This window comes from Barbus barbus, assembly GCF_936440315.1.
Source record: "Barbus barbus genome assembly, chromosome: 18".
In the NCBI taxonomy this organism is placed as follows: Eukaryota; Metazoa; Chordata; class Actinopteri; order Cypriniformes; family Cyprinidae; genus Barbus; species Barbus barbus.
Genome location: NC_136746.1, coordinates 12,460,109 through 12,473,105, shown reverse-complemented (window position 1 = coordinate 12,473,105; position 12,997 = coordinate 12,460,109). Strand labels below are relative to the sequence as shown.

Sequence of the window (12,997 nt, the reverse complement as noted above, 5' to 3'; positions counted from 1 at the left end):
AGGCTGTTTTTTAGAGTGGCAGTAAAGCATCGCTGTGAGGTTGGGCATCATCAGGCACGCGCATTCACTTCAGTTCACCGCACTATCGTCAGACACACAAAACGGGGGAGTCTTCTCATATCTCGGGTGCTAAAACGTCTTCCTTTTATCTGACGTTCTTCTGCTTTCATTTCCGTTCACTGTAAATATCACTTCGTCGTCTGAATGGCTGAGTCTCCACGCAAATTCTTATCTTTCTCTTTTGTGCCGTTCATTTTTGTCTCCGCTGGTCATGAAGCTAAATGGCAGTTAGCCTAGCAGCGTAGCTACTCCCTGTAGCTAGCTGGACTATAAAAAGTGGCCTAAAAATTAAATAAATGAAAAACCCCTTCAGGGCCATCTTTTGGATGTCTCTAGACTGTTATAAACCAGCAAAGGCCAAGAGGACGCAGCAAAGGCAAGGTGCTCACAAGGGGAAAGAAAATAAGTCCGTGTGCTGAGAAAGAGTGAAAAGGAAAAACGGAGGACAGCAGCAGCAGCAGCTGGTCGGCAGCTAAAGTGAAAGAAAAACACCAACATCCCTGTGATGGCAAACGAGACGGTTATTCTGAACGTCTATGATATGGTAGGTGACTTTAAACAAATACAGATAACTCGCTCCCGTGACAGATGTGTGTAGTAACGTTACTGGCATTAGTTCAACACATTCATTGGCTGTGTCTTAAAACCTTGTGAGCTGCCTACTTAGGCAGTATTTTGCAAACGCTTGAACGTGTAGTCAGCTTAGCTTGCTAGGTTTGCATGCGTGCATGCATTTAAAGCTCCGTTAGTAAATGCAATGGAAAAGATAACGTTTTATAGTCTAAGGAAATGTGTGCGGTAACGTTACTTGGAAGCTTATCAGAGAGGATCCAGCTTTTATTTATTTCCTAAACAGTACTTAAGTTTAACCACGTTCCTGTAGTAAAAGATCATCAAGTTTGTTAGGTGTTGAATTCTAAGTATTGAGATAACTGTCTAGCTGTTAATTCAACTGTCATTTGAATCCACAGCTGTTAAGAAGTCATGCTAAACATAACAGATGCTTTACTTTTTAAAATGACAAGAGAACAGCTCAATTAATCAGTATTACAGCAATATTACAACTCCCTTAAATAGAAGTTTCTATTAATAGCTAATTAACATTAAGAAACTTGAGTCTCAGAAAACAGTTCTGCAGTGTGTAATTTTATTTTCTGTCAAACTCAAAAGCATCAAGCTTTGCTTGACAACAAGCAATATACAGACTAAAAGCCAAAAGCAATATACAGACTTAAAGCCTAAATGGAATATCGCATATAAGTGGAGCGGAGTGACACAACACAAGTAGGGCTTGCTGCATCCTGTATGGACATCAAACCCCGCCCACATCTAAGTGTGACATCATATTGGTAGGTTTATGGGTGGAGATGGGGTGGCTTTAGGGATCAGGGCGTGGAGATGGGTAGGTTTAGGTAAATGTAAGCTGGGAGGAGTTGGATCTGGATCCAACCACGCCCCCTGGATCTTGTGGGCTGCAGCGAGACACTCCTTGAGTGACAGGAAGTGCTCCTCCTGGTTCAAAGTGTTCTGTAATCACTTCACTCCAGGGCCGTTTCTCAATACCAAGTACGCAAAGTTTGAACTTGCCTCGGTAGTTCAGACTTCGCAAGTTCGACTCGGGAGGACACAAGTCTGGTAATTCTGCAAATGGAACAGTAGTGTACTTGATCATGTCAGTTAGCTCGTCATCTACACTGTTTACAATACGACAAAATACGATATCAAACACCACTGCCTCTTTTTGTTTTCATGTAAACATATCAATAGTGGCCAAATTGTATTTCAGGGAACGTACATACATTACAGTGAAAGGAAAATTATTTCAAACAGCGTTGCCTCTTTTCTGTTATTAATATTTAAAATATTAATAGCCACAAAAATGTGGTTCATACAACGCCTACATGCATAACAATACAACGAAATGATATCAAATGCCACTGCCTTTTCGTTTTCTTCAAAATATAAAACACAACCCTTTTCGTTTTCATTTTAAAAATATAAAACATTAATATGTGGTTTAGGTAATATATGCACATATACTCTGATTATCTTCACTGTATGCATGTATAATAAAATGAAATACGACAAGCACAACTCTGCCTGTTTTGTTATGTCAGTTTTAATGAACAATAATAGCCATTATAAAAGTATAAAGTATAAGAGACTTAATATGTAATAGGAAATAGACAAAAGCAAACAATTCAGTCAAATGTATGTAATGTTAACATGGAGGCAGAGGCATTAAGTCAGTGCTGTATTACGATTAATAAAACATAATTTTGTGCTCAGCCAAAACAATATGACCTGGAAGAAATAATAGATTCATGAGACCAAAGATTGCCTGCTAGATTTACCCAAAAGGAATTTTACCTCATAAAGGTAAACACTACAGAGACATCAGAACCAGCGGCAAATGTCAGAAGGACTAGCCGCGGTGAGGCTGCTCAGAACGGCTTAGAACGGCATTTCATGACACAATAACTGTAATATTTAGAAAATTTTGCGGTTTCCCCCTCCACCATTAACGCTCACTGATTGGTGCGAAATGCATTCTGGGATACATGGCTGCCTCAAGTTCGCACAAATCACCTCTGGATGCATCCTTGATAAAACGGGCGGAGCAAGAACACATTCGGGGATTTGAACTGTACTTGGCTAGATGTGAACTTTGACTTGGAACAGTACTTGGGCAGCGACTGATGACGTTTCACAAGTCTACAAGAATGCATATTGAGAAACGGCCCAGGTTTTCTATTTCCTGCTTGAGCTCATGAGGGGTGTCAGGGGGTGTCTACACCACAACAACACTTTATGGGCCTAAAAACACAAACTTTAGAAAACTGGTTTCAAAGGATACATATACTACACAACAACAATGTACTACAAACATTTTTTTGTGTGTACAGACATCAATGTTGTCAGAACAATCCCCGTTCACATGGATCCTCGAAAATGACTTAAAAAGCTGTATTATGCATGCCAGGCCAGTAGTTGGCGATGTAAAGAAACACTGTGTGAACAAGTATTAGGCCTATGCTTGGCATCACCGTTTTCACAAATTCGCGTTTTTGTAGTTTACACAGAGACGATAACCGTATTGTGCACTTTGAAACCCATTTCCAAAAGTTTGTTTTCAGGCCTCCAAAATGCAGTTGTCGTGTAAACTTCCAAATAGGGCTGCACGATAAATCGAAGTGAAATCGAAATCGCGATTAGGCAGAAGCTGCGATTGTCATGTGTATCTTTCAGTGAAGCATGGTTCTGTGATCAGCAGTAAATCTTCATCCAAAGGCCAGAGGGTGCTCTCATGCAGAAACTCCACATACGCCCCGCAGAAGAAACCCAGGAAATGCCAGTCACTGCAGCTGAATAAACAGAAGATTTAACTGCTTTCATTGATTCAGTGACTAATAAACACATGACTATGACAATATATAGTTTATCTGAGTTTTTATTATTATAATTTTCATTATAATAAAGTGTATTTATGATGCAATGCCTTTATCACTGCTTAGAATACTATGAAATATGTTGCGTGCCTTATTCTGTGTAAAAAGCCACATAATTTCACAGAAGAATTTATTTCAAACACTCGACTGATGTTATGAAGTGAGTTTGGAGTAAAAACATGTTATTAAATGTGGTATTTTCACATGCTTTCAGATAGAGCAACATTTACTACACAGAGCCGTAGATCACTGAGAAGCTACGCAAACAGCTGTCATTATCGCGAACGATTTCTTTGATTTCATAATCGTGCAATAATATCGTCTGCAAGGTTTTTTTTTTCCGTTACCTGTCAGTGAACTACGGCTGCTCCATCTGAAAGAAGCTGATGGAGATTTACTGCTGATTACAGAACCGGCTTTACTGACTAAATGCGCATGGCAATCGCATTCGATTAATCGTGCAGCCCTATACTTCCAAAACACAAAGTTTTCTCTATTTTTAGTTGAAAATTGGTGTAAATGTCGCCAAAGCGCAAGTTTTTGAAAACAATACTATTACCGTCTCCGTGTAAACTACAAAAATTTATTTGTGAAAATGGTGACGTCATGCACGTGTATTACATATTCAGTCTATAGGAATGCATAGTGTTTCTTTAAAAAGTGATATCACCAACTACTAGCGTAACATGCGCAATACAGTGTTTGTAGTGGGGCTCGTTTCGACAACATTGTTGTCTGTATGCAATTAAAAAAAAAAAAAAAAAGCTCTTGCATTGTTTTCATGCAAACATAACCTCAGAGAGCGGAAGTAATGCAACAGTCTATTCCAGAAGTAAAAATCCCATTCATCATCTCCATTCAGAAATTGCTTTTTAACGATAAATTATAGGCTATGCCATTACAGACAGACCTGCTCTAAGCTATGAGGTTGTTAATTGATGGTGTATGCTTTTGTTGGAGCCATCAGCCCACAATATTTCAATTTATTTTTAAACTGAAAAACTACGATTCTGCCAAAGCCTTCACCAATTGAAAACTGAAATAAGCAATTTGCATTAGAAGAACTCTTTACCGCCCACCCACTACCATGAAGCACTACGAGTGAGACCATTTCCCTACACTCTCAAAGTACTTGAATATTTGTATGCATATTTTGCAATAAATGTAAATATACACATCTTTTAAATTAATAGTCTTATATTTTTCCATTTTTATTTGATTTATATAATTTACAATTCCTCATGGATGTATATATTATATCCTATAATATTATTTAGCCTACATGGCGTAAACTAATTTATAGCCGCTTTTCCACTGAAATTATGTGGAACAATTTGTCCCAGGAACTTTTTTTTACCCCAGACCTGTTGATGTCTGTGTTTCCATCGTGGTCTAAAATACCGAGAAGAATAGGCAAATAGTCTGGTGACGTAGGTCTGTGTGTGTTTCTCAATACGGTAGTTCTGACTTCACGAGTTCGACTCAGGAGTGTGAACTCCCGCCGACGGGATGACGTAAGTCAATGAATGACGCAAGTTACAATGAAGCGAAATATTATATCAAACAGCATTGCCTCTTTTCATTTTCATTTTAACATATTAATAGAATTATAGAATAAAGACCAAAGATTACCTGTTAGATTTACCCAAAGCGAATTATATCTCATGTTTAACCACTACAGAGACCTCAGCACCAGTGGCAAATTTCAGAAGGACTAGCCGAGGTCATGCTCCTCTCAGTGGGATACATGAGCACTGAGCGCCTGGTGATCGCGTGGAGCTCACGTCTCCGAAATCAGCGAAGCACATTTTCAAATAGGCGCTGTCTTTATAAATAAACCGCAGATTTGAGTTTTAATCAACTACATTCTCGCCTGTAATACTTTTAAAACTACATTTCATGACACAATAACAGTAATATTTGAAAAAATTATTTCGAATATGGTGGTTGAAATACACTGCTGTGTGAACTCAACCAATCAGCATGTCCCGCCCCCGAAGGTTCCGGACCTCTCAAAAAGTACTCACGAGCAGGGCAAATTTGTACCAGGAACTTTATTTAGATCCTGGTTCCTGCAGTGGAAACACACCGAGTACCAGCCCAAAGTCCCTAGTTCCTGGGGAAAGTTTTTGCAGTGGAAACAGGGCTAAAGTAGCAAGTCACTTTGTGCTGTGGAAGGCCTATTTTTTTACATTAATGCACATGCATTTTACCCCAAACGTACAAAATGTTGTGGGCTGAAAAAGACAAAAAAAAATTGACTGGAAAAATTGACCATACCTTTTAAGAGTCATTGATCACTGAGTAATGTGAATAGTCTCCATTTAAAGATTTAGTCTGTCTCGTGTGTGTCCTTTGAAACAGGGTCATGGAAATGTATACTTTCCTTGGGCCTCTTCACTCATAGTAGTATGTTGGACTATTTTAAGCGAATGTTCTCACATAAAGATTAAGGCTAGAAATTTGAGCTGCTCCAGGTTTTAAAGGATGTCAAATTAAGCTTAATTTGGATGGGAATCACATTACAAGTCGTATGCCCTTAGTTAAGCCTATAAACCATGTAGGAGATTTGTAGCTTAAAAAGCTGGAAATGGGAAATTTGTCAGTAGTAATCTTTCTATTTTTAACATACAAGTGGCCTGTGATTTCTAAAGTGTAGTTTGAAATTTTGAGGCTAATTCATTATTAATCATACATCCATTTATATCATGAACCTAGGTTCCAAACTTACCATAAGGTATTTTGCTGAAATAAAGTCCCCTTACAATAGTTCCCATAGGAACTTATCAGAGTGAGATCTCCCATGTCAGAGCTTGTAGATTTTATTTTCTGATCGCAGCTCTTGGCATGAGAGTAGTCTTGCTGAAAATCACACTTAGAAGCCAGTTGCTAATCACACAGAGACTAATCCCCAGTTCTGTGATGAAGGATATGTATAATAAGCTTTGAAGTAATTGAGGCCAGAAGGATAAGAATCTTATTTGACAACCCTGAACGATGAGGAGTTGGAGAACTGTCTAGCTGATCAATTTTTCTTATCCCTTATCTCTTTTCTTCTTGTATTTTTAAATTGTTTTAACAAAACAACACTTTACATTGTGCCAATTCATATATTGCAAATGTAGTTAAATTAGTGCAGTAGGTTAATGCCATAAAAGACATCTAGAAACCAGCTGGTCCAGTCACATCTTATTTTCTGATGACACATAATCAATTGGGGACATCTGTTTGGTTACTTCCTTAAACAACAGACCTGCTAATGAAATACGTTGGGTGTGAACACAAAGGTTTTGAGACATTGCCTGTCTCTACATATCCTTGGATACTTTATTTGTTTAGTTTAAATGTTCTAACAAATGGTTTTAATAAGTCATAATGGATTAGTAGTGTAATTGTGAAGACAATTAGCAAAACAAAACCTAAAATAAATAATTTTAACCTGGACCAAAGATATATATTATGAACGTTTTTAATAATGTTTATAGCTAGCTTATGAATATCCACTCCAGATGCACATATTGCGCATATTTTTGGAGCACCTACAGAATATTTCAAAAATATCAGCAGATTTGCAAAGAATTTGAAAGTTCTGCACATCCCTTATTTGTTAAAAAAATTATTTAAGTACCTTAGTCAGGGTATGATTTATTTTTAACAGGAATGAAAACCAAGCCGTGAGGGTGGAAGTAGAGTGCATTCAATGGATTGTTGTTTAACAACATACCAGTTGTTTGGCTGACGAAACATTTTTATTTAAAAAAAAAAACTTTAGGGAGCCAAAACATTACACAAAAATGCCATTTATACTGTACATACCATAGTAAAAAAAAAAACTAAGTCTGTCCCTCACGGTCTCATTTTCATCCATGCTAAGTTCAATGTAGCGTCTAAGTTCATTAATGTCTATAGGGGTGTAATAGTACTGTACACTTGAGTCTTTAAGTCCATAGTTAAGAATGGTTTATTATGGAGAATGAGAATCTATTGAATATATATTATATATATATATATTAACACTTATTATTAACATCCTTTTCAAATTTGAACACTGCAAATCAAAACAGCAACCCAATTGTCCTTGAAACACTTTTACCATTTGACTGTATGTGACTCAGACTTGTTTTGCTTCCTTATAGTACTGGATCAATGAGTTCACTACCTCTCTGGGAATTGGAGTCTTTCACTCAGGAATTGAGATCTATGGCAGAGGTAAGGCTCGCATTATGAGTCAAGCTGCTCAGAAATCTGGTGTTTAACTTGCCTGACTGCAAAAAAGAAAGAAGAGGTGTCTAAACATGATTAAACCTCACATCGTAGATGATCTGTTGATGCAACAGGAAGAGACCTTGACATTTTAAGCAGTTTCTGCCTCCAAAGGCTTCCAGTGTAATCAGATGAAGAGGAGATATTTTGTTTGGCAGTTCTAGAGAGTTTGCATTGGCCTTCTTGAATGATGTCTGTGTGAACAAATTGACTAAAAAGATCACACAGCCTTCCAGGGTGTTTATAAGTATGGACAAAGTGTTTTTAGTGGATGCTAATTACACTAACAGGACTAGATACTGATCATCAAAGTTTGCTTTTCACCTTTACCCCAAATAGACAGATAGACCTATAGCATACTAACATAGCCGTGTGCTGTAGGTGTAGACAACATATCCTCACTTCAATGTGTAAGTTATAAAATAAGTTTATTTACACTATCTACACCCATTGTTGAAGTGTGAAACAGTAACTAAAACTAGTAAAAACATTTTCATTAATTTAAATAAAACAAAATATAAATATTAAATCAAAAATAAAATAATTGTACTGAAAGTGCTATAATTCCTAAAATACAACTGAAATAAAAATAAATTAAAACTTGATAGAAAAATAAACTTAAAATGAAATGAAAACTGAAAATTATACAGATTATAAAAAACTATATAGTATAAATAATAAGTATATGAATAATTATAACATTATTGTTGACTAGGGGTGAGCAATAAGTAAAAATAATGTATATCACGATACAGTCTAATCTGTATACAGTCTAATCACAATTTTTCTGAAATAAACAGTGTTTAAAATTTTAAATTTAAAAAGTACAGTATGTTTTTGAACAGTAGTATTCAAGTTCAAAATCTTCACTTTAAGTCACAACCGACTGTGTATGTAAACCTTGTATTTGAGTTTGTTCAAAAGAGAACTCAGTCAAGTACACGTTCTGTATCAGCCCGTTTCTGCATGTGCGCTCTGAAAACTGTATGTCAGAATAGCATGCATGTAAAATCATTTAAAAGTTTACACTGTTAAACTTTAAAACTGTTAAATGACTATAAAATTCATGCAAATGATAAAATGTGCTCTTTAGCACATTTGTGTGCTAACAATCTCTCTGTAGAGGCAGATTGTGGAGATACTTTAATAACCTAACTCTTTTACTGCAGAATTTGCCTATGGAGGACATCCTTATCCTTTTTCAGGTATATTTGAGATAACACCTGGTGACGCCACAGAACTGGGAGAGACATTCAAATTCAAGTGAGTCACAATATTTATCACTATGCTGATCAGACTGAAAGGATGTCTGCAAAAACCTCTTCCTCTCTCGGCCTTTTTCTCACACCCTCTTTACTTTCTACTTGCTTTCTCAGAGAGGCCATTGTTTTAGGGAGCACAGACTTTACAGAAGAGGATGTGGCAAGAATTGTGGAGGAAATGGGGAAGGAATATAAGGGGAACGCCTACCACCTCATGCACAAGAACTGCAATCACTTTTCGTCAGCACTATCAGAGGTGAGCAGAAGGAAGTGCATATATATATATATATATATATATATATATATATATATATATATATATATATTAATCTTTTGGGTCCACGTTGCCATAAAGAGTCTAAAATCTCACTATATCTCCCTCGTGTCTGCGGTAGATCCTCTGTGGTCGAGAGATCCCACGCTGGGTGAACCGACTGGCCTACTTCAGCTCTTGTGTGCCCTTCCTTCAGAGCTGCCTGCCAATGGAGTGGTTGACGCCGGCCGCATTGCAGTCCAGTGTTAGTCAGGAGCTCCAGGGAGAGCTGGAGAAGGCCGAGGATGCTGCAGCCTCTGCCTCGACGCCTTCCTGCGCCGTGGCACCTGCTCCCAGACCTACCCGACACCAACCACGCCGATGAACCCTGCTGCCTTGAGTGACAGGCCACCCCTGCTTTGAGCTGGACCACAGCTTCTGCTGCCAATAGACCCCTCACCACCTCTCCTGAGAGACTAGAAATTCACCAGCAGACTAGATGAAACCCACCATCTGTGTTCACTGATTTATTTCAGTACGCTCAAGTGACCGTTATGGGCCTGGAAACTATCAATCTTGTTTACTGTAAAACCTTCTATGGGTTTGTCAGTGTTTTGACTTAATTACGTTTTGGCCTTTTATGTTTTGTTTTAAAAACTCAGGACTTGAATACTATGGCTTTTTTTAGTCACGTTTTTTGTTTTCTATTTTTTAATGCTTTTCTTATGCTGGAGTTGCGCACTAGCCTTTTCCCCCTTATTCCTACAGAAAGCGCCTAGTCAGTGAATATGAGACATTTTTTATGGAGAACATTTGTTTACAGATTTCTTGCGTTCCAATCCGTGTATGATTGTGTTGTTGTGTGCGGGTTACAAAAGCCAAATCTCCACACTTTTGTAATGACGCACATCCCACACTTTGGTGACTGCCTGAAGATTTTTACCGTTACGTGCTCAGAGACATCTGCACTCTTTCTCTACAGATCTCTGCCTGTTCGGTCTGCTTTGAGTGGCAGGCTTCTTATCCTATGAGACCTTCCTCAGATGTTTTACACCTTTTTAGTTTTTAGAGTCTTATATGTACTTGAGACATTTGTATTCCATTTGATGATTATTAAAGAAAATATACAAGTCTGTTCTCAAACAAAGTTATCCGTTAATTCTGACAACTCAACGGAGACATACAAGAGTGTTTCATGTTAAAGGCATAATTCAGTATTTGTTCACTCTCTTGTCATTTCAAATCTATGTTTCTCTTTCTTTTATCAAACAAAAATACAGATGTTTAGCAGAATGTCTGAGCTGCTCTTCTCCATATAATAAAAGTGAAAAGTTGCTGGTCTCCAAAAATGACAAGTGCCATGAAAGTAATCCATACAACTTGTGCACTATATTCTAAGTCGTCTGAATAATGTATGAAAGCTTTGTGTGAGGAATGGACTGAAATTTAAGTTATTGAATAATTGAAAATCTTGCTTGAAAGCCGTGGTCACCATTCACTATCATTATGTGGAATAGAGCAGCTTGGCTGTTCTACTAAATATCTTTTGTCTTCCATGGAGCAATTGAAATCATGTGGATTTAAGAAGATATGAGGGTGACTGAATGATGACAAAAATCACTTCTGGTTGAAATCTTTTAAATCTCTAAACAAGTTACAACATGTTAAAGTTCACTACATTACAGTAATTCATATTTTACACATTACAGCTAAAAGGTATACCATACATGTTTATCATATGTAACATATTTCATGTCCCACTTGGTGTCAATTCAAAACCTGTTGGTAAGTGTTATGAATATCAATTAAGTTTTATAATGTATAATGAGTATTATAATGGTATATTTTGATTAAATTTTAGCTGTTTGCTTTGTGTCGAAAACTGATTGCCATCTGTAATCAGTTTTCGGCAGACGATTAATTTTCGGCCCGCCACCGGGTCGAGTGCCATGCGCAGTAGCGGTGACATGTCAAGTGGCATATGCCCGTGGCACGGAAAGATTTTACTCTTGTTGATGAAAGTGAATGGTGACCACAGTTGTCAATTAAGATTTCTAGTCAAGATTTTGAATTATTCATTGACATAAACTTCTGTCCATCCATTCCTCACACAAAGCTATCATGATTTTTCAGGCAAACTCGAGTTTTATGGACTATTTTCATTTTTGACAAGTTTTGTAAAACACAATTAACACAGGAGATTCGCACTCAGTTGATCAATGCACGGATATAAATACAGCTGACATACCTCTATTCATTTGACGATTAATCAGCATCCCTCCACCACCCCTTCTCCACTCAAGAGGTATCACTCTCACCACACTATGGGGGTAGCCTACTTCTGAGCCCGGAGCAGACAGCACGCCAACTACGCATTACTATACTCGCCAAATACTCATTACCTTACTCGTGCTAAATATATCTAAGTGTGAACTCATGAAATGGACATTAGGGGGCTTTCACACTTGTACTTATGGTGCGCACCCGGGTTCATTTGACATCAGAGTTTGGTTAATTTGGATAATGTGAACGCTGTTTTCTAAAATCGGGTGAGCACCCGCGAACCGACCCCGAGTCCTGGGGGTTTACTGGGGTAAACAGCTGCCACTCTGACGACACGAACTTACAGTGGTTCAGACCCCCCTCCCCTCCCCTCTCTGGTTCGGACCAGGCAATCGAACAAAGTGTGAAAGCACTCTGAAAAACAACAATCAAACAAAAATCTTCTCAAAATGTATTTTGTGTTCCACAAAAAAAGAGAAAGTTATACATGTTTGGTGAGGGATGAGTAAACAATGACAGAATTTTGAATTAAGACATTTTTGGGTGAACTATTACAAAGCTGTAACATGCTAACAATTAAAATTAACCTTTATTAGTTCAATTTAAATTTTCTCAGAGCCGAGTTAAGATCCCAGATACTGTTTCCACAGTGTCTGTATTCACAGAGTTGGTTTCCTCCTGTATGTTTTTCCTTGCACAGCAGGGAAAGGCCTTCAAAATGTCACCCATTCCATTTGTAAGGAAGATTGAGAGGAATGGGTCCACCAGTGGGCCAAGATAGAGAAGAAGATCAGATACAAGTCCCAAGTAGTATACATAGGAGCTTAAAGCCAATGCTTTGAGCAGAGTATTTAGGATAAAGGGAAGGTAAAGCATACTGTAATTACACAACATGACCGCCTGCATACCCAGAATCTTGTTTCTGTTAGTCACAGGTGCTGGCCGTCTTGTACACCATAAGGCTCTAAAAGAATCCAAAAAGAAAAACCCCAGGAATGGTAGTGGGAGAAGAAGAGCTATGGAGAATAAGACGACGTATCCTTGGTACGCCAGGAAAAGTATTGCAAATGGAGCTGCCCACACAGCCAATGAAATCATGCTCGACTGCTTGAGTTTCATGCAGAAGGCATTATATTGTGGACAGGTTACCAACAGATATCGCTCCTGAGCAAGACAGACCATAAACACGATGTTGGATATGATCCCAAAGTAGAATATCAGGGAGGATATGTCTGTACTCAGCATACTGGTTTTCTGAGCGCCCTCCACAGATGCCTTCGGCCGCCCGAGGATGTTGAAGATATCGGATGCGAGAAGGCTTATTAGGTAGACGGGGGCAGCCTTGCCATTTTTTGCTTGCATGCCCATGAGGTAGATAGAAAAGCCGATGCCAGGAAGCCCAACAGCAAAAGTGATCCATCTGATGA

At 38.1% G+C, this 12,997-nt stretch overlaps 1 protein-coding gene across 2 annotated transcripts; it reads left to right on the top strand.

The window, feature by feature from the left end:
• Positions 1–46: 46 nt before the first annotated feature.
• Positions 47–10,427, top strand: LOC306883939 (deubiquitinase DESI2-like). Of its 2 annotated transcripts, none has more exons than XM_079439477.1 (5): positions 47–604; positions 7,646–7,718; positions 8,942–9,035; positions 9,149–9,290; positions 9,430–10,427. In XM_079439477.1, the coding sequence occupies exons 1-5, from the start codon at positions 566–568 to the stop codon at positions 9,670–9,672; spliced, it is 591 nt and encodes a 196-aa protein (XP_079295603.1). In that variant the 5' UTR covers positions 47–565; the 3' UTR covers positions 9,673–10,427. The 2 variants fall into 2 exon arrangements, with proteins under 2 accessions (XP_079295603.1, XP_079295604.1); XM_079439478.1 differs by having other exon boundaries at positions 77–604; positions 9,505–10,427.
• The last annotated feature ends 2,570 nt before the right edge of the window (positions 10,428–12,997 follow it).